Source organism: Condylura cristata, unplaced genomic scaffold, assembly GCF_000260355.1.
Source record: "Condylura cristata isolate star-nosed mole 26May11 unplaced genomic scaffold, ConCri1.0 scaffold00021, whole genome shotgun sequence".
Classification (NCBI taxonomy): Eukaryota; Metazoa; Chordata; class Mammalia; order Eulipotyphla; family Talpidae; genus Condylura; species Condylura cristata.
The window spans coordinates 31,035,806-31,060,098 of record NW_004567122.1 but is presented as its reverse complement, the minus strand read 5'-3'; the positions used below and the strand labels follow the sequence as shown (position 1 = coordinate 31,060,098).

General features: G+C 49.5%; 1 protein-coding gene across 1 annotated transcript; it reads left to right on the top strand.

The window, feature by feature from the left end:
* Positions 1 to 445: 445 nt before the first annotated feature.
* ARAP3 (ArfGAP with RhoGAP domain, ankyrin repeat and PH domain 3) lies at positions 446 to 22,828 on the top strand. The gene is made up of 32 exons (XM_012727688.1): positions 446 to 960; positions 1,098 to 1,159; positions 1,258 to 1,369; positions 4,368 to 4,559; positions 4,712 to 4,781; positions 5,040 to 5,160; positions 5,250 to 5,434; positions 5,527 to 5,633; positions 5,882 to 6,081; positions 6,187 to 6,272; positions 6,382 to 6,564; positions 6,709 to 6,844; positions 7,434 to 7,550; positions 7,977 to 8,124; positions 8,228 to 8,330; positions 10,287 to 10,506; positions 11,190 to 11,253; positions 11,498 to 11,661; positions 14,024 to 14,236; positions 14,479 to 14,584; positions 15,439 to 15,586; positions 15,865 to 15,933; positions 16,614 to 16,688; positions 16,787 to 16,901; positions 19,941 to 20,069; positions 20,148 to 20,281; positions 20,493 to 20,575; positions 20,673 to 20,708; positions 20,847 to 20,910; positions 20,994 to 21,131; positions 21,295 to 21,333; positions 21,857 to 22,828. Exons 1-32 carry the CDS (start codon positions 446 to 448, stop codon positions 22,340 to 22,342), a joined length of 4,620 nt encoding a protein of 1,539 aa, XP_012583142.1. The 3' UTR covers positions 22,343 to 22,828.
* Positions 22,829 to 24,293: the final 1,465 nt, after the last annotated feature.

The window sequence follows — 24,293 nt, the reverse complement described above, 5'->3', positions numbered from 1 at the left end:
CCCTGTCCCCACCGCACACCACAGGGTTCAGACCACTGAGGGGCTCCTCTTTGGCATGTACTCCACCCTGGCCCAGTGGGACTCTGGCATTTTGTCCACTGTGTACCTAGTGGTGTGCAGGGAAGCAGAGGCAGAGTTTGACCTAAACCCAGGGTGAGCAGAAACTTAAGCCAACACTACAAAAACTTGCTAAGAAGCTAGGGCAAGTTTCTTTCCTTCTCTGGGCTTCAGTTTTCTCATCCGTAAATAAATGGATTCTCCTAGATTGAGAAAGTCCTTTCTGGTGTTATAGGATGGCTCTGCCTCTCGATGTAGGCCTCTGGTATTTTTCTTTAGAGGAAGACTGGTATCCCTAGTCCAGGTCTCAGACTTTGGGACTGGGAGGGGGAACTGCCTGAGCCCTCCCTTCACCCTACCCCTTCCCCCAGCAATGGCCTGAGGGCCCATGGCCGCCCCTCAGGACCTGGACATCGCTGTGTGGCTGGCCACCGTGCACCTGGAGCAGTATGCAGACACCTTTCGGCAGCATGGCTTGGCTACGGCGGGTGCAGCCCGGGGCCTGGGCCACGAGCAGCTGAGGCAGTTGGGCATCAGCGCCACAGGGCACCGGAAACGCATTCTGCGCCTGCTGCAGGGCAGTGCTGCAGAGGGCTTCCTGGATCTCCAATCGGATAGTGCCATGGAGCCGTCTCCCAGCCCAGACTCTGAATCCCAGTCCTTCAAACCTGTGCCCAAGCCCAGGACGGTGTTTGGTGGGCTCAGTGGCCCTGCCACCACCCAGAGGCCTGGGTTGAGCCCAGCCCTCTGGAGATCAGATGTATCCAGGAGCCCGGAAACCAGCCCAAGGCTCCTCACCTCCCCCTCTGAACAGCCATCAGCCGTGAATACCATGGAGATGATGCCCAATGCCCTCTACTTCGGCCTGGACTTAAGAGGCGGGGCACAGGCAGCTCAGGAAAAGTGAGTGGTGTTGACACCTTGGGGTTCCCATGCTGGGGGAGGGCATCCAAAGCTGGAGAGTGGGTAGAGAGAAGCAATTGGTTGAGAACTGTCCTTTCTCCTCTTTCTCTTAATGACCAATAGACCTTTCCCCTCAGGGCCTCAGACACTTCCCAGACAGCTGCCCCCACCCCTGCCCTCAGACCCACAACGGGCACAGGTAGGTGGGTTATCAGGTGCTGGAGAAGAGGGATGGCCCACTTCAAGATCTCCCACTTTCCCATCTGATACTTGCTTCCTCATTCTTCATCCTGGCAGTGCACATCATGGACCCTGGTTGCCTGTACTATGGTGTCCAGCCTGTGGGGGTCTCAGGGGCCCCCGACAGAAGAGAGAGCAGAGGTATCTGTCAGGACAGGGCTGATCACAGGTGAGTACTCAGTAGGGTGGTGAAGGCAGGAAAAGGGGAAGCCTGAGGGGCAGTTGGGCTGGCGGATCCAGTTACCCATCAAGTATGCACTGAGTGTCCTCTGTCCTGCAGCAGGCACTCAAGATGCAGGGTGAATATAAAGACCCACTCCAATCCTAGGCAACTTGTGACTTAGGGAGCATTCAAGAATACAACAAAGAAACAGGCTAATGGAAATGTAATTTAAAATTGGGAGAAATGTTTCTTGTCCTTCACTTAACAAACCTTTTCTTGAGTTATTGCATGCTGAATATTGTTGTAGATTCTTAGAATGGATCAATCAGAAAACCCTGGTCTTGTGGGGAGATAGCCAATTAACAATAAATATAATAAATAAATTATATGTTTAAAAGGTGTTAAATGGCATGGAAGAAAATATGGCAGGTAAAAGGAATAGAATGGAGTAATGGGAGGTGTGGACTGCAGTTTTTCATGAAGTGTTTCCAGAGCAATAAAAAAATTATATTTGAGCAAAAACCTAAGGGATGTAAGAATTAGCCATGACCAGATGGTCCATAGGTATTTGGGGGGCTGTAAGAATAGAGGCTTCCCCAGGCCATGTGCTGGGGCTGGGGCGGTCCAGGAGCAGCATAAGCTGGGGCTGAGTGGGTCAGGTTGGAGGTGTGGGAGGGCATGAAGTCAGAGGCAAGAGAGGACAGATGGGTAGAACCTCTTCCGGACTTTCACTTTTACTTGAAATGAAATGGGAAGTCATTGGGAGGATTTTGACTTAAGTTTAAGAATTTTCTGGTAGTTGTGTTGGGTGATTTGTGGAGGGTAAAAGCAGAAGCAGAGAGACCAGTTAGGAGGTTACTACAGTAGTCTAGATGAGAGCCCTAACTCACAAGAGGATAATGGAGATGGTGAGGAGTGGATGGGTTTTGCTTATATTTTTGAAGGCAAACAACACCAGTAAACTGGGGTGTGGGAGAAAAGAGCAGTCATGAATGACTTCAAAGGTTTCAGTTTGAGGCTGCTCTGTCTAGTGTGGTGGCTATGATCACCTGTGATTGTGGAACACATGACATGTAGCTAATTGGAACTGAGATGGCTAGAACTTAGAGCCACTAGCAGATTTAGTTCAAAAAAGGATAAATACAACTGATGGAGCTACTAGAAACTTTTAAATGCCAAGTGTCTTTTACACTGACTTCTGTTAGATGCTGTCTGAGCAGCTAAAAGTACCTGGAGTTACCATAGTCCGGGGTGGGGGAGGGGGTGTGCAAAGCCAGAGGGATGAGTTAGACTTCAGTTTTGGATACTTTGCATTTGAAGTGTATGTATATAACCATGAGGAGAAGACAAATTGGCCATTAGATATACAATCCTGGACGGCAGGAAAGAGGTCTGAACTGAAGAGCTAAATCCGAACATTTAGATAGGTTTATATAACTGAGTGCAAGTGTTGATAGAGAAGGCGAATGAGATCGGTGTCCTGGCACACTCTTCTATCAAGAGGTTTGGAGAAGGGGAAGAATCAGTAAAACAGACTGAAGAGAAATCTTCAGTGGAGTAGAAGGGAAGTCTGGACAAAGTGATATATTTGGAGCCAAGTGAAGAAAGTGTCGGAGGAGGGACAGGTCACTTGTGTCAGGTGCTGCTGAGTGGTCCAGGCAAGTATTCTGACCTCCATATCTGGCAGCACAGAGTCACTGGGGTCCTTGGCAGGTGGTAGGGAAGAGCTTAACCAGAGTGGGCTTAAGAAAATGCAAGGAGAGGAGCCGGATGATACTTTTGAGGACTTTTTCTGCAAAGAAGAGCAGAGTAGGAGCCACTGTTCATAGTGAAAGTGAAGGTTTTGTTTGTTTGTTTTTTTGTAAGGTGGAATGTGACATGCTTGTAGGTGGATGGGAATGATCTGGTAGAGAAGGCAGATTAGTTGATATAAGGGCAAGAAAGAGAAGTCTGCCGCGATGTCCTCGTGTGGGTGGGAAGAACACAATCAAGTCACAGAGGGGGCACTGACTTCAGACAGGAGAGTAAATCTAGTAACAGGAGGAGGGCCCGGTGTGTGTGAAATTGGGTAGATGAGGCACCGGGAGTCTGTGGGGGTCCTCATCCTATTGCTTCCATTTCTCAATGAAGTAGGGTAGAACAGTGGTCCTCAATCAAGCTGCACATAGCTCAGGGAACTCTTCATGACTGGGCCCCCAGAGGTTCAGGTTGAAAGCATCTGGTTCTGTGTATTTTTGAGTTTCCCAAGTGATTTTGTGCTGCTATTTAAGAGCCACTGAAAAGTGATAGGGAATACTAGGCTTTTGCTAGGATGGCATAAGACCTGAGGGATAAGAAAAAGCAACCCAAGGAGACAAGTTCTGGCCGGAGGGGGCAGCATATATGAAGGAAAGAAACAAGAGCCTGTGGTTGGACTGTAGTAAGCAAGGGGGAGGTCAGGGAAGAAGCCTTGGGTCTCACTGTGCAAGACCTTGCAGCGCATGGGAAGGAATCTGAATTTATCCTAAGTGCAAATGGAAAGTTCTTGCAGGGTTTCACAGAGGGAGTGAAATCTGCAGGGAGTGAAGTGATTTCATTTACATTTTCAAATGGTTTGTGAGAGGGAGGGCAAGGGTGGAAGCAAGCCACCAGCGACCAGTTAGGTAATTCCTATCACTCTGGTTAAGAATGGATGGGAACTTGGTCCAAGGAGAGAAAGACAAAAACATCTGGAGAGAACTTACTGATTAGATGTAGGCAGCCGTGGTAGGAAACCATTCTACAGTCCTTCCCCAACTCTGCCCTCAAGTAATATGCATGGGAAAGGAGAGGGATGAATATTTTCCCTATAAAATGTTGAGCATGCTCAGGGAAGCAGCACTGTACTAACCCTTTGGGTTCCCAACCCCCTACTTCCTTGTTTGAAAAGCAGATCCAGTACCTGCCAGGCAGTCTATTAGTTACAACAGTGGACCGACCAGGGATCTGGGTCTAATGTGCGTCACCCTCTGTCTTGGCTCAGCAGGCAAGATCTGGAGGCACGGGAGGATGCAGGCTATGCCAGCCTTGAACTGCCTGGGGACTCCACTCTCTCACTGCCCACTCCAGACACAGAAACCAGTGATGACCTCATCTCACCCTATGCCAGCTTCTCCTCCACAGCTGACCGTCCCACACCGCTGCTCAGTGGCTGGCTAGACAAGCTCTCCCCTCAAGGGTGGGCTGCTGGGATGGGAGGTGGTGGCGGGCCCGGGAGTGGGGGGGTGAGGGGGTGAGGGGGGAGGTATCAGGTCCCCAGTACTCTGACCCTAAGCATCCCCCAAGGTGCAGCCCCCACTGCTCGCTGATCTTGGCCCCTCCCCTCCCCAGAAACTATGTGTTTCAGCGGCGTTTTGTGCAATTCAATGGGAGGAGTCTTATGTACTTTGGCAGTGACAAGGTGAGAGTCTAGGGGATGCTTCATGGGGACTGCAGCGAGGAGAGAAGAGCTGAGGGAGGTTAAGAATTGGGAGGAGGAATGCCCACGGTGAGGGAGGGGTCACCACATGCCTGAGATGAACACACAGTGACTGAGTTAGCACCTGTACCCCACTACCTGTGGGCTGAGTGCAGGTCTCACTGAAAGTTGGTGCTCGCTCCTGAGGTCAGTGAGCATGGCTGAGTTCCTGTCCCTGTGGTCCCTGGGCTGTCCTTCCAGGATCCCTTCCCCAAGGGCGTGATCCTTCTGACTGCCATTGAGATGACCCGCAGCAGCAAGGACAACAAGTTTCAGGTCATCACCAGCCAGAGGGTGTTTGTGTTTCGCACGGAAAGCGAGGGTGAGTGCTGATGTCCGCTGGGTTAATGTGGGAGCTGGGGGGCCGTGTAAGCACACAAACCTCTGACATGCTTCCCCATTCCCCACCAGCTCAGCGGGACATGTGGTGCTCCACACTGCAGTCCTGCCTGAAGGAGCAGCGCCTCCTGGGCCATCCCCGGGCCCCGCAGCCACCCCGACCCCTCCGCACAGGCTTGTTAGAGCTGCGTGGACACAAGGCCAAGGTGTTTGCTGCCTTGAGCCCTGGAGAGCTGGCACTGTACAAGAGTGAGCAGGTGAAGAACATCGGGCTGGGGCCAAGGGGTGTGGCCTAGCCTGTTCTGGGGATGTGCCTATTCCCCAAACCCCCTCCCTCCTGACCCCCCAGGCCTTCTCCCTGGGCATCGGAATATGTTTCATTGAACTGCAAGGCTGCAGCGTCCGGGAGACCAAGAGTCGCAGCTTTGACCTACTCACGCCCCATCGCTGCTTCAGGTGGGGCCCAGACTGGCAGGAGCAAGGCTGGGAAAGAGGGCTTTGAGGGAGGCACAGGGGCCTGGAGGCCTAGTCAGTAGGCCGCCAGTGGGTGTGCACTAATGGGAGTTCAGTGAGTAGGGTCAAGGATCTCAGGAGGGACTGGGTTGGTCCAGATGTGGCCTGTGACAGCTCCTGTGGGAATGGCCAGTGGTATGGGACATGTTGAGGGGGTGTCCATGCCCACAGACTGGCTGTCCACCCCTCAGCTTCACAGCCGAGTCTGGGGGGGCTCGGCAGAGCTGGGCGGCCGCTCTGCAGGAAGCAGTAACTGAGACCCTGTCTGACTACGAGGTGGCTGAGAAAATCTGGTCCAATCGGGCAAACCGGCACTGTGCAGACTGTGGGGTCTCCCGGCCCGACTGGGCCGCTGTCAACCTGGGAGTGGTCATCTGCAAGCAGTGTGCAGGTGAGGCTGGCACCCTTAGCTGAAATAGGGTAAATAAGGGGCAGGGGCGGCTGGGGCAGCAGAGCTCAGGGGTACCCACACCACATCCTCTTCATACCCTGACAGGTCAGCACCGGGCCCTGGGTTCTGGCATCTCCAAGGTACAGAGCCTGAAACTGGACACAAGTGTTTGGACTAATGAGATAGTGCAGGTGAGGCAGGGCAGGATGGAAGAGGTATGAAAATGACTTGGGTCAGGATTGGAATGTCAGGAGACGCTGGAGTTCTTGTCACACAAATTTGCCCCTTGTCTTCCTGCAGTTGTTCATTGTTTTGGGAAATGATCGTGCCAATCGATTCTGGGCAGGGGCATTACCTCCAGGAGAGGGACTGCATCCAGATACAGCCCCTGGTCCTCGGGGAGAGTTCATCTCCCGGAAGTACAGGCTGGGTCTCTTCCGGAAGCCCCACCCTCAGTACCCAGATCATAGCCAGCTTCTCCAGGTAGGAGGGACAAATTGGGACGGAGGGGAAGAGAGGAAAGCAGTTGGCATGCCTAAACGGGTGGCTGGAGTTTGCTGATGGTGATCAAGGGCTGTCCCCAGGGCTCTCAGGTTGGGTCTTTGGGGTCCTTTCCCCTCCTTGCAGGCACTGTGTGCAGCTGTAGCTGGTCCCAACCTGCTGAAGAACATGACCCAGATCCTGTGTGTTGAGGCCTCTGAGGGTGAGGAGCCCTGCTCCCCCTCAGCCTTCGATGGGACTTCCCCTGGTCTCCTGGCCCCAGGTAATGACTGCAAGTGCCTCCCTTCTCTCCTACCCAGCATGAATTCTCAGCCCTGACCTGTTCCTTGGTTCTTTCAGAAAGCCCCAGGTAACCCCTCACTCAGCCCATCAGGAAAGCCCAACCTGGGCAGTTTTCCAACCCTCCAGATCCTCTGGAGCCCACTGATATAATAAAATGACCAAAGTGCCTACTGTACAGGATGGATCTGGATATTGGAGCTGGTCTCCCCCAATGGGGCTAACCCACAAGCCAGGTCTTACTTGGAGGGGACAATCTGATCACAGAAACAATCATCTTCGAGAGGCTGGTCTGTAGCGGTCAGGCCCAAGGGGCCACAACACAAGGGCAGAGCTCACTGGCTGGCTGGTGGTGGGAGAGTCAGTGGACGATGCCTGGCTTAGATATTTCATTATTCCCTGCCACCCTTTCTTCTAATCTGGGTAGTGATGGGTCCAGCCTCCTGGGTTCTACTTGGTCATGTTGCCAGTGGGAGTTGGATCCCAGTGTCTTCCTGGGGTGACCCCTTCCCCCAAGAGGGTTAGGCTCATCTCGCTGCACTGGCCTGGCCTGATGTCTTTTCCCTTTACAGACCCCTGCCCTGGCGTGTACAATGAGGTGGTAGTACCTGCCACTTACAGCAGTTTTCTGTACTGTGGTCCCATCAGCAACAAAGCTGGACCCCCACCCTCTCGAAGGGGCCGGGATGGTAAGAAATGGGAGATGGAGGCAAGAATTGGGGTGGACCAGAATATACTGCAGAGGGACAAGATGAGTGTGCTGGGGTGGGAAAGTGGGACCACACCCTCAAGTAGGCTGGGGGCAGGCGGGGCCCTGCCTGGCAGGATGGGCCCTGCCTGGCAGGACTGAGTGACAGTAATGGCCTGTGCTTTGTAGTCAGACTGGCTCAAATCCTGGTTCTGCTACTTCCTATCCATGGCAAATTATTCAAATTATTCAAATTCTGAGCCTCAGTTTCTCTATCTGCAAAACAGTATGGAATCCACCACACAGGGCTGGTGTGCAGATTCTGTAAGATGGTATAGAGGCAGAGGACTTGCCGTAGAATATCTGTAAATGGGATTTCTGACAGTGGGGGCAGAGGTCTGCCTGCTGATGGTCAGTCTCCCCTCAGCTCCCTCCCGACTGTGGTGTGTGCTGGGAGCAGCTCTGGAGATGTTTGTGTCAGAAAGCAGCTCTGAACCCATCAACCTCATCCAACCCCAGGATGTTGTATGTCTGGGGGTGAGCCCTCCACCTACTGACCCCAGTGACCTTGACAGGTAACCGCAGCCTCAAGCTCACCAAGCCCTCCCTTTCCCTTCCTGAGCCTGACTGCCATACTATTGACTCCCTTTTTCCTCCCTGACTTCACCTTCTCTCAAGGTTCCCCTTTTCCTTTGAGCTCATTCTCACTGGGGGGAGGATCCAGCATTTTGGCACAGATGGAGCTGACAGTCTGGAAGCCTGGACCAGCGCTGTGGGCAAGGTGAGGTAGCCAAGACCCTCCCCCCACAATAGCTCATGCTTTCCTAGTCTCCACCTGCCTCCAGCTCAGTCCTCAAACTTCCCACTAATAGCTAAGGTCGACTGAGCACTTATCCTGTGCCAGGCTGTGTTAAGCATCGCCCACTCAATGTCTCATTTACTTCTCACAATAACCTCAGAGGAAAGAGTTATTAATATTTACATGTAAAGAAACTGAGTCCAGAGATTATGAAGTCACTTGGCCAAGGTCACAGAGCTAAGAGGAAATGAAGCATGGGACCAAAATGAGGCATCTGTCAAAACTCAAGGCCCAAATCTATCTGGCCTCTTCCTGTACAGGGGCCATCTCTAATCACTCCTCTCCCCTACTTCCCATGCAAGCTCTCCAGGTCCAGAGGCAAAACTGCCTTCATCTGTCCTCACTTCCCCATCCCCAGCAAGCTAGTCTATTGTGCACCCTCTTCCAGGAATTCAAAGTTTAGGCCTTAGAGTCAGACATCCTGGGATTTGAGTCTCCCAACTCTGTCTTGTGAACTTTTCAACATGGATAGAGTGGGTGGAAAAGACCCACCCCACAGGACTGAGGTTGAAGTGACACGTGAGCCCCACCCTCCTGACACACAGCAAGCCCTTCATCTGTGGGTGTTGAAATTGTAATGGTGATGACAATCCTCCCATCCTGCAGCAGCTTTTCCCTCTGCTCCACCTTCAACTCCTCACCCAGGCACCCTGCTGACAGCTTCTTAGAAAGCGGTGCACCGGGCAGCTGGCAGTTCCTCCTTACCCCCTCACAGCTGCCCTCCTGTGCCTCACTCTTGAGCTCCGGTGCTATGGACGGTCAGTGACTGCTAGTTGCCAAGTTGAAGGGCTGTACTGTGGTCTTACCAAGTCTTCCTGTAGCACCTGACAGGCCTCTTTAGAGAATGCTCAGCTGTTGTGCTCCTGACTCCACCCTCTGGTTCTGGTTCTCCCATAATTCTTCAGGCCAAGAAGTCAGCTCCATATCCTTTGAAAAGGGCTCTGTATAGCCCTCCCTGCTCGGTCCAAGTCTCCTCTTACTATTGCCTACACTTTCTAAAAATTCAGCCCATCCTTTAAGTTGGTACTGTCCAGAAGGGCTATAGACTATTACAGTATACGTGCCCCAGGAACTACTTGTTATGAGCCTTGATGGGATAAGAACCTGCAAATCAGCATTTAGAATCTTTCATAGCAGTCTGAAAGGGTGATCTTAAGTGTGGAATCTAATTACAGAAATCAGGGGCTTATGTTCTGTATGCTGTCTTTGTTTTATTTCACTTTTCCAGTAATTCTTTATGTAGAAGAACTGGGGTGTAGGCCCAGAGATGTGGGGGGTGAGCAGAGACAGAGTGGGGGGCAGAAAAGGTTCGCTTACTGAAATACACTGCTAAGGAGAGCAGCGGGCGAGACAAAAGGGGTCTGCTGCTCCATCTGTGGGTTAGATCCCTGACTGGAAATTGAACTCAGATCATAGTGGCGATAGTGTTGAGTCTTAACCCCTAGGCCACCAGAGAGGTCCCTCTTTTGATTTTTATTAAAGTATCAGTTGGTGACACGTTAACTGGAAAGATTACATGAGGAGCACTCCTTTCAGGTCCTCCTCAAATACTCCTTTCTCCAGGAAGGCTCTCCCCCGACCCCGGGATGATGGGATTTCCCGGAGTACTGCGACTGAAAATATAACTGAAGGTTATAGCATGTTTAACGAAGGACAGAGGCTGCCGCACAGGGGTTTTCTCTGTGTTGACTGGAAAACTGAATTGAGTTCTTCCCTGTTTTTTCCCCATCCATCTCTTCTTTCTTCCTTGGATGACTCCTCTACTCTCTCCCCACCCATTTCCATTCTGCTCTCTCTCGGCCCTCCCTGTTGCCTCTCACTATCCCCGCTCTTGTCTTTCTCCCTGTCCCCTTTCCCTCTGTTCTCCTGCCTCTGCAGTGGTTCTCACCGCTGAGCTGTCACCAGCTGTTGGGCCCTGGGCTGCTGCGCCTGGGCCGCCTGTGGCTGCGGTCCCCCTCCCACACAGCCCTGGCCTCCGGCCTCTGGCTATCAGGGTTCGGCCTTCTTCGTGGTGACCATCTCTTCCTGTGTCCAGCGCCGGGCCCTGGCACCCCAGCCCCTGAGGACATGGTGCATCTGCGGCGGCTACAGGAGATCAGTGAGCAGGGGAGGGGTAGGGGTGAAAGTGGCCATAGTGGGGAATGAAGGGTCTTCTATTTGGGGGTTCCTATGGGAAACAGCAGAACACGGTAGATTTAGGTACAAGTTCTGGAGTCAAACTGTCTTGATTTAGGCCCCCACCTCTCTCAATTCCTAACTGTGTGTCCTTGTACAAGTTTCTTAACTTCTCTGTGCTTTTATTTCCTCGACTTTACAATGGGCACAATAATCAAATGGTAGTGAGTTTCAAATAAGGTGATGCATGTAAAACACCTCTCACGATCCTGCCAGTGTCCAACAAGTGTTGTATGTTGTAAGTGATATATAACATCATCATCATTTGGAGTCACTTGCTGGTTGGAGACTGGGAGAGGGGACTGAATATTCTCACTTCCTCCTAAAATAGGAACAGTGAGGGATAGTTTAGGGCTTGCTCTGGAGACAAAGAGGCCTGAGTTCAACTCAGATCGGTTATTTTATTGTAAGTAATCTGGGGCAAGTGACTTAACTTCTTTGAGCTTGAGCTTGTAAAATGGGGGATAGTATTTTACAATTCATGGGATTTAATGCAGCATTCTTTTAAGACTCCTAGTCTGGCACTTATATACCATTAAATACTTAATAACTGTTAGTCTCTAGGATGTAGACATTAATGATAATGTTCATTGGTTCTCCTCCCAGGTGTTGTCCCTGCAGCTGACACCCCTGACAAGAAGGAGCATTTGGTTCTAGTAGAGACAGGAAGGTAACTGTTGCCCCTACCCTTGATCCTGGGCCCCTCTTTCAAGGGCTCAGCCCACACCTTCCACCTGGCCTGCTGGACCTCTGCCCACTTCCTCAAAAGTTGCTTCCCTAGTTCAGAGTCCCAGTTTGAGTTGGGTGTTGCTGCCCCCTGCTGGTGATTTTGGAAGTCAGGTCCTTGTGTTCCCGTGCCTCTAAGTCAGAGGGCCAGTTGGGGTTGGCTCTAACTCAGGCTTCTGGGGTCTCAGGACCCTGTATCTGCAGGGGGAGGGCCGGCTGGACTTCTCAGCATGGAACACAGCCATTGGGGGTGCTGCCGGAGGGGGTGGCACAGGGCTACAGGAGCAGCAGATGAGCAGAGGTGACATCCCCATCATTGTGGACGCCTGCATCAGTTTTGTCACTCAACATGGTGAGTGGGAACCAGCTGACACTGAGCATGGGGTGCAGTGGGGTGCAGGGAACATGGCTTTGGACCATGGGGTGGGGGGTGATCTGAACTCAAGAGCTTTGTCTACAGAGCCTGCAGCCTGACAGCAACCAGCAGTGTGACCCTTGGCAAGCTGCTTTGCCTTTCTGAGCCTCAGTCCCTCATCTGTAAAACAGGGCTACTAACAGTCTTCATCGTACAGGATGATTGTGATAGTAAGACAACGCAGGTAAAGGGTTAACGCAGGTAAAGGGTTAGCACAGGACTTACAGGTGGTTTCCCGAGGTAGCTGAAACTGGCACATGGGCATGGAGGAGGACCGGCACTGAAGGTGACTGGAGATGTAGAGCCACAGAGAACAAGGGGGGCAGCTGCGAAGGGAAGGAGGCTGGAGCAGAATTACTCTGTGTGGGAAGTCTTCTAGGCACAGAGCGTCAGCTCTGCAAGTGGTTCCCAGAACTTGTGAGTTTTTGGCTTCTACTCTATTTTCCAGCACAACTATAAGTTGAATCTATCTTTCTGGTGAACCCCCTTTAGAAGGCTGGATTCTTGAGAAGGAATTTCACAGGAAATAGTGAGGGCAGTAAAGGGCGGGAGTAATGAGAGCGGGTAAGTGAAAGACACACTCATGAACCTACAAGGAGACAGCAGGCAGTCAGCGGCTAATGACACTCTCTAGCAGTGATGTCCTTGCTCAACAACCCCACCCTCCTCTCAACTTCCCTGTGTTCAAAGTCAGAGGCCCAGGGGAAAAGCCCAGGAGAAAGAGCGGGTGGTCACACCTACCCCTCCACTTGAGAGGTATTTACTGAGCTGCTTCCATGTGCCAGACACTGGGGAGCCAAGAGTGAGAATACTTGGACCAGGTGAGGGTCTATGAAGGTCAGAGACTAGGAGGAGAATTGGGTAATAAGAAAAAGATTCAGGCTACTCTCGCCATTCACTGTAGTTATCTTCTGTAAAGTTACCGCGTTACTGAATTTAATGGACGCCTAGTGACTGCCCCAGTGGAAAAACAGGGCAAGGTTCCTGGGAACCTCTGGTCACATTTTCATCAACCAATCAATACCTATCCTTGTGTAAGTGTTTCCATTTAAAGGCACCTTATTCAATATATACTGTTGATTTGTTGACACAGAACTCACAGCTGACGGCACTTCATAACCCATGCTAGTCAGAACTAGTGTACTAAATATTTTCTCCATGAGGTACATCCTGACCTCCCCATTCCTAGGAACATCAGACAACACTTGACACTGTCACCGTAAAAAGCATAAGAATGCAGAAAGAAAACAAAACCATGGATCTAAATATACCACAAAAATTACACTTGTTTATAGCAGGACACGTCAGCTGGAAACGTGTAACAGGCAGCTCCAATTTTTCTCTGCTTATGTTCGCTAAGTGACTGCAATAGTGCTACAAGTATTGTTTTGGGGGTAAGAAATGAATTTTAGCGGCATACAGGTTCATAAATACTGAATATGCAAGCAAGGTTTGACTTAGGGTAGGCCCTCCCAACCCTTGGGAGATGTGTTCGAAGACACAGCAAATGATTGAATCTGACTCATACAGAGACTGTTTTTTCCTATTTGTATATACCTATGATAAAGCTTAATTTGTAAGTAAATATTAGAGGTGTTAGAAATTAACAGCAGCTAATAAAAACCAGAATCATAAAAATGCACTGTAATAAAAGTTATGTGAATATGGTCTCTCTCTCAAAACATCTTGTTGCTTAGAATATTTTCCTACTGCAGTTTTATTGGAATAATTGAAACCACAGAAAGCAAAGCCACAGATAAAGGGGACTTTATAATGTGATTTTAGGGAGTGCTATTTAAATATAAAAGTAGTAGGGAAAGGGCCCTCCTTGGTGGCGCAACAGGTTAAAATGCAGCACTATGAAGCTAACTGTAGCCGCTTCAGCATGAGTTCGATCCCTGCCCAGGGAGGTGACCCACATGGTGCAGCAGATCTCTCCTGTTTCACCCGCTGCTCCCCTCAGCAGTGAGCTTTGTCATTCTGGCTGTTCTACTCCCCACTCTGTCTCTGGTGAATCCTCTCACAGCCCCCACACCTCTGGCCTGTATCCCAGCTCTATACGCATAAATAAATAAATCTTAAAAAAAAAAAAAGAAATAGTGAGGACATAGAGTAATGAGGCTGCTATAAGTGACAATGTGGCTAGGGAATGACTTTCTGAAGATGAGGACTCGGAAACCTGAGGAGCCCCCACCCCAAATAGTCACGTACCATATAGTGGGCTCACAGATGAGTGCTGGGTGGGTGGTGGTGGCTCTTTGGGGAGTGGTGAGCAGAAATGCTGCCTGTTCACATGTAGGGCTCCGGCTGGAAGGCGTGTATCGGAAAGGGGGTGCCCGTGCCCGCAGTCTGAGACTCCTGGAAGAGTTCCGGCGGGATGCCAGATCAGTGAAGCTCAGACCAGGGGAGCACTTTGTGGAGGATGTCACCGACACACTCAAACGCTTCTTCCGAGAACTGGATGACCCTGTGACCTCTGCACGGTTGCTGCCTCGCTGGAGGGAGGCTGCTGGTACTCCCCAGATCCCTGAGAACTCACAGGCAACCGCAGCCCAACCAGGAACTCCATCTACTCCTCTAGAATCCACAAGGGCCCTTGTGGGATTGGGAAGCCCCTCTCTGCCTACCCTAGAGGAACACCTAGGGCTGAGTGGGAAAGGGAGCTAGACATATCTAACCTGGATTTGTTTCTCTTAGAATCCTTCCACCTTCCCTTCTCTGATCTTCTCTAACTCTCTCCCTTTCCATCCCCAGAGCAGCTCCTGAAGAATCAGCGCCTGGAGAAATACAAAGAAGTAATTGGCTGCCTTCCTCGGGTCAACCGCCGCACACTGGCCACCCTCATTGGGCATCTCTACCGGTGAGTATGACCAGACGCCCTGCAGGCTCCTCACTAACACTGGCCCCTCCTCCAGCCTCTGCTTACCCTCATTCATTCAGTGCCCAGTGAAGGTGTTACAGTGTAAAGGTTCAGAGCATGGACTTTGGGGAGAGAAACCTAGGCCGTAAGTTGGCCGCCCCGTTCTAGTGTGTTACTTTGAGCAAGTTATTTGTTCTTGCTGAGTCAGTTTCCTCATCTGTAAAAAAGGAAGATGAGGTGATGGAGAGTATCCACCTCATAGGTTCTATGAGAGTGAGATAATCCTTGTAAAAGTTTTATTCCAGAACCTGGCCTGTATGTGGTAAGCATTCAGAAAGCATTCAAATTCATTTGATTATTCTATGCCAAGCAAAGGGTTAGATGTAGGAAACACAAAGAGGAGTAAGATGCAGATTCGCCTTCACTGTTTAGGGAAAGGGTCTTTGGGTGACTCAAGGTGAACCCTGGCTATGTTGTGCTGATCACACTCTGACACAGGGACTGCCAACTGTGGGCCAAATCCAGCCCATGTCTGTTTTTATCAATAAAGTTTTGTACAAAAAGTATAAAGTCACACCCATTTACTCTTACTTTTTCTGTTGTTCCTTGAACATTGCAACAGCAGATACTGCATGGCCTGTAAGCCTAGATTATTATCTGTTCCTTTACATGAAAGGTTTCCTGACCCCGTGCTGTATTTATCATCACCCAAGACTGGGAGCTCCTGGAGACCAGTAGCATGGCTTACTCACTGCTATATCCCAAGTGCATAGCCCAGGCCTGGCACACAGTTTTTGTTAAGTGAATGAATGAGCACCCATTGTATTCCTCATGACTCTCACGCCCCTCCACAGGGTGCAGAAGTGTGCAGCTCTAAACCATATGTGCACGAGGAACTTGGCCCTGTTGTTCGCACCCAGTGTGTTCCAGACAGATGGGCGGGGGGAGCACGAGGTGCGGGTGCTGCAGGATCTCATCGACAACTACATCTCTGTCTTTGACGTAAGCTCTCCTGGCCCCTGACCTACAACTCCTCTTCCTAGACTCTGGAATTGGTCACCCAACAAACACCCAGGCCAGCCCTCTTGAAGGCCCACTGCATCAGGACCCCTGTCTCCTATAACCTACCTCCTAAAATCCTTTCCCCAGTGGCGTGTAGCTCTTCTGACCTCTGACCCTTTCATGCAGGTTCTCTGGTCTTCTCTCCTGCTTCCTTACTGTCCCAGCACTCACTCCCCACCCCACCCACACCCACCACTCTCCTTGTGACTGTTCCACAGATCGACTCTGACCAGGTAGCGCAGATTGACTTGGAGGTCAGTCTTATCACCACCTGGAAGGATGTGCAGGTAATGTGTCCTGACTTTAGACTCCTGACTGGGCCTGAAGGGGGACATCAAGACTGGAAGCTGACCTGATTCCAGAAACTGGCCCTCAGCTCTCTGGAACACAGGGGATACCAAAAAAGGGGAGTTCATTGAAGGGAGACATTTGGTCTAGGATTTGTTCCATTCATTCCAACATGAGGATTCTTCATTATAAGATGATGGTAGAAGTACTCTAGGCACACAGAAATCCAAGGAATCGTTTGGTGAGACAAGGAGGTAACAATAATATTAAGTACAGTAGCAAACAGCTAGGGACCTGCCATATTCCAAACACCTATAATCTCATTTTATCATCACACAACTCCAAGAAGTGGATGGTTTCATTTTTTTTCAAATATATAAGCTGAGATCTAAAGGTCACTTATTCAAGGTTGTACTATAGTGAGTAGCAGAGTTAGAACACCAACAGTATGAGTCCAGATCTGTCCTTCCAAGCACTATGCTACACATCTGGGAAGCCTCTTACACAGCTTGAAGCTGTAATCCCACCAGTCTCGGGGTTCTCTCTTCTGAGTGATACTAGGGATAAGGGTTAGGAGACGTTAGTGGGAGAAGCACTCATAATGCAATGTGAGGAATACTCTGACCTTGACTCTTGGCATCTTTTGTGTCCTCCTGACTTCCTTAACTTCTCCCCTTAGCTGTCCCAGGCTGGAGACATTATCATGGAGGTTTATATAGAGCAGCAACTGCCAGACAACTGTGTCACCCTGAAGGTAAGTTCTGAGGGGACAGGAAGGGACATGAGAGCATGCTGGGGGGTAGGGACAATGGCCTGACCAGTACAGGTCCTCTGCTCTTGCCTTGACCCCAGGTGTCCCCAACACTGACTGCTGAAGAGCTGACTAACCAGGTATTGGATATGAGGGGCACAGCAGCTGGAACAGACTTGTGGGTGACTTTTGAGATCAGAGAGCATGGGGAGCTTGGTAAGTAAGACTGTGTGTGTACTTGTGCACATAAGCAGGAGTCAGGCAATTATGACCTTTGTGTTATCAAACACAGTTGATGGACACTCTGTCTTCAGGAAGCGAGGGGGCATGCTACTCAGCTGACATTCTGTCTTTCTAAATATTCTCTACTCTCTCAGCTTTTATGTATCCCACAAACCCTTCTTGGAGGTTTCTCTTTCTCCTTTGCCCAGACTCCACATGTTGGAGGGACTCAGTGTTCAGTTCTTTTCCTTTTTCTGCCTACATTTCTCCTTGGGTAAGCTTGTCTATGCATGGCTTTAAATGTCACTAATAAGCCGGCACCTCAGTTTTTATCTCTGACCTAGACCTCTCTTCTGAGCTCCAGGCTTGCATATCCATTTCATATGTCACATAAAGCATTTAAAATTTTAAATGTCTAAGAACAACTCAATTCCCAGCCCCTCCCCTACCAAAAGGCCCAGGTAATTTCCTAGTTTTTCCTAATTCAGTCAGTGGCACCACCATTCACTCAGCTTTCAAGGCCAAAATCTTGGAAGTCCTCTGAGGCTGTTCCCTTCCCTTTCTCTTCATACCCAACCCAAGCAACTTGTCCTGCCGACCCTATGTAAATCAATCAGTTCTCACCATCTCCACCATTACCAGCACCTTAGTTAAAGTTGCCATAATCTTTCTGCTCCCTAACATTCATCACAAAAAATGTGCACCCAAGAAAGTGAAGAGTTGACTCCTTCCAATCCACTGTAAATCCAGCAGCCAAATAAGCATTCCAAGCATAAATCAGTTCATGCCCTCCCCAAGATTAAACCTCCCAACGGGGCCTGTCTGATGGCCTACGGGTTAAGTCTCAGCACTATCACCACCGCCGCCGCCGCCTTAGTTCAATCCTTGGTCAGGGAGCTGCCCCACGAGGCGCAGCAGACCTCTCCTGTCGCACCCACTGCTCCCCTCAGCAGTGTTTTTCAGTCGATCCGTCTGTTCTGCTTCCCACTGTGTCTCTAGCCTACACCGTGGTTCTTCGAAGCAAAAATAAATAAAATCTTTAAAAAAAAAAAAAAAGGCAAAAAACCTCCCAACGACCTCCCATTAAACTTAAAATAAAATTCAAATTTCCTGTTGGGCTCACAAGACCCTGAAGTTCGGTCCCTTCCATATTTCTCAGATTTCATAACGCTCTCCCTTTTCTCCTTGTTCCAGCCACACCGGCTCTTTCATTCCTCAGATATGCCCCTGCCTCAGGGCCTCTACATCTTGTTATGTCTGGAATCTTCTTTTCCCTAACCTCAGCGTGACTGGCGCTTCCTAGTTCTCCAGCCCGAGTCGAGTCGCATCTCCCAGGCCCCTCTGAGAGGCCTTGCGGGCGGGCGGCGCCTGTCTCAGGAACTGCCCTGCTACTCTCGCTCAGCTTCTTACTGTGGCTTTCAAAGCCGTTATTAGTCTACAATTATTTTGCTTACTTGCCTGTTTACTGTCAGCTCCCTCAAGAGGCGGCGGGCTTTGTGTTTCATGCCGTGTCCAATAGATCCGCCGTGAGTTTGCGCGGCAAGTGTTTTTTCGTCACAAGCGTTTTTTGTCGCAAACGGTTTTTGCCGCAAAACTAATCGGCCGTAAGGCAATTTTGCCGTAAAAGGTCGACTTACTTGATTGACAGGGAGTTTGACGATTTGGCTTCAAGTTTGGTTTCAAGCCACCCAGTACTTCTGTATCCACATTTTATAAATCTTAGTCCTAGAACTGTTATCAGTGGACATGGTGGTGTTAAAATTGTGGGTGATCCTGGCCAGGGAGGTGACCCAGAGGGCGCAGCAGACCTCTCCTGCCTCACCGCTGCCTTCCCTCAGCAGTGTATTTGAGTAGATCCGCCTTTTCTGCTCCCCACTCTGTCTCTGGTGAATCCTCTCACCCTCACCCCACTTCCCCATACCTCTGGCCTACACAAAGTAATAGTAATAATAGTACAATCTTTTTTAAAATATTTTTGTTGTTGTTGTTCATACAGAACTGGGGTGCAGGCCAGATGCTCAGGGGCGGTGAGAGGCTTCACCAGAGACAGAGTGGGGAGCAGAACAGGCAGATCTATGAAGTACACTGCTGAGGGGAGCAGTGGGCTGGTCAGGAGAGGTCTGCAACGACATGTGGTCACCTCTGGGGTAGGCTGGGATCGAACTCATGCTGAAGTGGCTTTAGCTCCTCAGTGCTGTGCTTTAACTCGCTGTGCCACCATGGAGGGCCCTAATAGTACAATCTTTAAAAAAAAAAATAAATGGACGACAGCTACATATTCCAGCTTAATAGAAAATTTGGTGATAGAACTTATCGGAAGTATGAAATAAGAGTGTGAGGCCAGGTTAGCTACCCACTATGCCAGAAGATGCTAATGTGAGTTTGCAAATCCCTCAGTGACCACTCCTCTTTTGCACGCCTTAAAACCAAAAGTTTACCAAGCTTATGGAAAATATTCAGGACATAATTCAGGACAGTGTTCCAGAGCGTTCATTAACAACTTCTTTAGCTAATTTAGATGTGGCAGCTTCCCTTTTACCTGGTTTATCATGCAATATTAGAAACAGGTGGCAAAAGAAGATTCAGGCTCCTTTTAGGCCCCCCAAAAGTAACAGTTATATGAATCTTGATGTGTACATTTCTTGGAAATGGTGAAAATTTTTTTTAAAAATCCAAATACTTTTTCATTTTTTTGTGAGTTTTTTTTTTAATTTTGTTGTTAACTTTGCATGTTCTATTTCCTTCTTAATTAACGTGCTTCTTTTATTTTTCATGATTTTATCTCTTGTTTTTTTGGGGAAAGTTTACAACTTTTTAGTTATGCAAGGGACATGTTTAAAAACTTATGGCAAATCTACCTAGAATTGTTTTCTTTTCACTGTTACATCCCCAGGGCCAGCATCTTGCTTGGCACAGAGGTGATGGTGCTTAGATGCATGCCTGTGGCTGGATGGCTGACTGCTGGGAGATGAGGTGGATGGGTACTCTGTGGATGGGTACTCTGATTGATACTTGCCTCTCCAAACCCCTTAGAGCGACCACTGCACCCCAAGGAAAGGGTCCTAGAGCAGGCTTTACAATGGTGCCACCTTCCAGAGCCTGGCTCAGCTTCCTTGCTCTTGAGAAAAGTCTCCCTATCTCAGGCCAGCTGCCTCTTCACAGGTGAGCCACCATCTTTAGCCTATAGCCCCAGCTCTCACTCCTAGAACCCTCGACCTAGCCCTGCTCTTTTGTGCCCAGGTATCCCTCGTGAGAGCCCAAGGGTAGGGCTGTTACGGTGTCGGGAGGAGCTGCCCCGTTTGCTAGGAAACCGTTTCCAAGAAAGGTTCTTTCTGCTGCGTGGACGCTGTCTGCTGCTACTTAAGGAGAAGAAGGTGAGGCCTTGCTGCAGTGGAGAGGGCTATGAGTGGTCATGTGGGAGGAGTTGTGACTGTGCTCCTCAAACTATACTCTCCTCAATCTTATTGTTTCCCTGAACCTTGATGTGTCTGATCCTATCATCACATAACCCCAGTGCTTCCATGACATCTTGACCTCACCTTGAGGTGATCCTTCTCACCCTCACTGCCTTACTTATGTTCGCAGAGCTCTAAACCAGAACGGGAATGGCCTTTGGAAGGTGCCAAAGTCTACCTGGGAATCCGCAAGAAGTTAAAGCCTCCAACACCGTGAGTTTTCTCCCCCTACCCACACTTCTAGGGCCTTTCTGCCACCATGTGACCTTCTGGCCTTTCTGATCACCCATCACTATTCTTTGCGTCCTAGGTGGGGCTTCACGTTAATACTGGAGAAGATGCATCTGTGAGTACCTCCCAGCCTGTCTTCTACTCTGGCCTATCCCTACTCCCTGTCCTCCATCTCCTCGCTCTTCCCATCCTCCATCCCTGTAGCAATGGCCCCTTTCCCCTCCTGCTAATACCCCTCTGACCACACTCTCAGCTACCTGTCCTGCACTGATGAAGATGAGATGTGGGACTGGGCCACCAGCATCCTTAAAGCCCAGGTGAGGACACTAAGTCAATGAGCCCAACTATACTCCTCAGTACCTCCCATGCCAACTATGCCAACCCTTCACCCTCTCTCCAGCATGATGACCAACAGCCAGTGGTCCTACGACGCCGGTCCTCCTCTGACCTTGCCCGTCAAAAGTTTGGCACCATGCCTTTGCTGCCCATTCGTGGAGATGACAGTGGCGCCACTCTCCTCTCTGCAAATCAGACGCTGGTGAGGTCCCGCCAGCCTACCCCAAGTAATCCTGCCCATGTCCCTGACACTCTGCAAGAGGGAGCAGTGCTGCCTTCTCTGTGCCCCCACTCCTGTCTCCTGTTGCCAAGGACTCACTGTCTGTGTCTTTCCCTCCCCACACCCCCATCCCACCTGTGCCCAGCGGCGACTTCACAACCGGAGGACACTGTCCATGTTCTTTGTGAGTACTGTGCCTGCTCCAGCTGCATGCCTCAGCCCTGTGTTCCTCTGTGCTGCCTGAGCCAGGGCTGCTTTCTATATTTGTCCTAATGTATGCGGGACATCTATGGTGAGGGGAGGGAGAGGAGAGTGTTGGAGCCAGAAAGGATGAGGAAAATGAGGGATGATAGGATGTGATGAGGAAGGGGTGAAGTAGTCATAGGATCTGAGAAATAGAAGGAAAGTAGTTAAGTGAATGCTTGTTCGAATCAGACAGACCCAGGCTCAAGCCCCAGTTCTACCATTTACTCGTTGTGTGATTGGACAACTCAACCTCTGTGGACCTCATTTCACTCACCTACAGAAATCCCATCACGAAGAGTTACTTGGGTATCATACTCACAAAGTATTTTTCTGGTCCAGAGCTTAATAAATACATCATATTTGCTGAATGAATGAGTAGAGAATGAAAGAGCTCAATAAATGTTAGTGATTAATAATCTGACCACTCTAACTCCACACCTGCCTCCTGTCACCCCATCCAGCCAATGAAGTCATCCCAGGGGTCTGTGGAGGAACAAGAGGAATTGGAGGAGCCTGTGTATGAAGAGCCAGTATATGAGGAAGTGGGGGCCTTCCCTGAGCTGACTGAGGACACCCCTACCTCCTCTGCCACCATGCGAGAGGAAACAGCCAAACCAAAGATCCCTTTTGCCAGCCAGATGTCCTTGGATCAATCTTTTCTCTCCAAGGCAAGAACCCTGGGCCAGGAGGAAAGGCCCCCTGAGCCCCCACCTGGCCCCCCTTCAAAGAGTAGTCCCCAGGCACATGGGACCTTGGAGGACCAGCTGCTCCAAGAGCTCAACAGCCTCATCCTGAGAAAGGGGGAAACAACCACAGGCCTGGGCATCTCTTCCCAGCCTTCCAGCCCCCAGGCCCCAAGCCCCAAGAACCTTCCAACGCAGATATCTGGCTTCCCCACCCAACCACCCTGCACTTCCGGTTCACCCTCCAGTCAGCCCCTCACATGACTCTGGGACTGGCAGTCTGAGTGGGTTGGTAATCCAAAGATCCAAGCTGTCACCATGGCCGACACTACTGGGGACTTTCTTGGCTCTGGCTGAAATGATCTCAGAATCCAAGTGGTGCTAAAAGAGCACAAGACTGAGGACTTCAGATACTATGTCCTACTCAGAGAGGGCAGGTCATGGTACTCTCTGGGCCTCAGCTTGTACTCAGAGGTAACCAAGATAAGGAGAGCAGTGAATGTCAAACTGTTTCTCTCACCTTTTAGGCCTACATATTTTCCTTCAACAAGACAACCTCTGCTTTACATATATGGTATGTAGGGGTTCTGTGAGAGGTTTGGGTTTTTAAAAATTTGTTTTATGCATCAAACAAAGAAAAAGATATGAAAAAAAGAAATATGAATGATCTCCAAGTCTGCTGTACCCCACATCCTACATTCAGCAACTGCATTGAAGCCCTAGAGTGGGGAGGTTGTTTTTTTTTGGAGGTTGGGGCAAAAAAAAAACCCAAAAAACAAAAAGGACAGGTTACTGTTAATAAACCTTGGAACCAAAAAGATACCCTTCTTTTATTCATTCATTCATTTGTCCATTCATTTATTCAACAACTATGATATACTGAACACCTAGTTGGTGGTCGAAGCTGGGATATTGTCTGAACCCAAAGGATGGGAGTCCCTGCTCTTATGGAGCTTCCACTGTTGGGAACCATCCCAGTCATGGGTTGTTGAGGGCAGAACTGGCAGGGTCTCAAAGTGGGGGTGGCATCCTCGAGCGGAGATTCCTAGAAAGGGGGAAAAAGGACAAAAGGGGGAGCGGGCGCGAGGAAGACACAGGAATTGGAGTTGGGTGCAAGTCTTCCTGTTCTGCTCTTAGCAGAAGTTTATTTTATACTTTAGGAACAAGCAGTGGGATGACATCAGCACATGAACTAGGCTGAGAGATTATAATCATCTTTTTTTCTAAAAACAGTTTGGGGTTGTATTGTCCAGCTGAGATTATAACATTTATTATTCTTAAAATCAATCTATTAAAGTTAGGCTAGGTACACAAATTCATAAAATTTAAGGCTAACATTGTTATATTTACCACAGTGTTGATTGGCTAAAATAAAGTCCCTTTAAACCTTAAATGCTACTAAGGATCTTCATTCTCATTGAGACATCTCAGAGAGTAAAGTAAAGTTGAGGACTAGGGTGGAGGCTGGGCTGGAGATGTGAAGGGGGATAAGGTGAGGTTGTGGGCCAAGGTGAAGTTGTGAAAGAGGGTAAAGTAAAGTTGAAGACTAGGGTGGAGGAGTTTTCTGGTAGATAAATCACTAAGGGAGATAGTAAGATTCTTCATTTAAAGACTGAGCAATAAAAGCTTAAGTAAGAGAGTAGATTTGGGTTCTTGTCTGGCAGTAAAAGAACTTTAATTATTTTTTAGCATGTTCTAGTACTACCTTGTCTTATAATATTGGTTTTGTAATAATTGCTTTTATTAATCAGCCAGTTGTAATATTATTTTTTGCTTTCTAGAGGAATTTTCTGTCTTGGGGCAGCGCTTGCTTACCTGAGCCAGGCAGCGCCTGATGGTTGCGTAGAATATTTTGATATTACAAAAAAGGGAGGTCATAACATAAGTTAGTATGGAAATTCTGATTTTTCAGAGCATTTCCCCTCCATCTGGAATTTGTCCATCGATAGAAGTTGCATATAGCTTGTGTCATTCCATTGTAGAGGGAAACAAAAAATACACAAATTCAGTGCTACGAAGAAACTCCATCATAGTGATGTGTTTGAGCCTGATTGTGGGAAATGACCTTTAGGCTGGGCAGATCTGGAAGCCCTGTGTGAAAAGATGAAACATGAAGAAGCCAGATGTGGAGTGCTGGGAGAGGGCACGCCTGCAGATGAAAGCAATAGGCATGAAGACTCTGTGGGGAAGGGCCTGTTGGGGGTATGACTGAGAC

Bases quoted from the DNA above. Each gene is read 5' to 3' on its own strand.
- ARAP3 (XM_012727688.1), top strand. From the start codon at position 446: ATGGCCGCCCCTCAGGACCTGGACATCGCTGTGTGGCTGGCCACCGTG. The intron at 4,560-4,711 runs GTGGGCTGCTGG...TCCCCTCCCCAG, and splicing joins GACAAGCTCTCCCCTCAAGG to AAACTATGTGTTTCAGCGGC. The intron at 11,662-14,023 runs GTGAGTGGGAAC...GTTCACATGTAG, and splicing joins CAGTTTTGTCACTCAACATG to GGCTCCGGCTGGAAGGCGTG.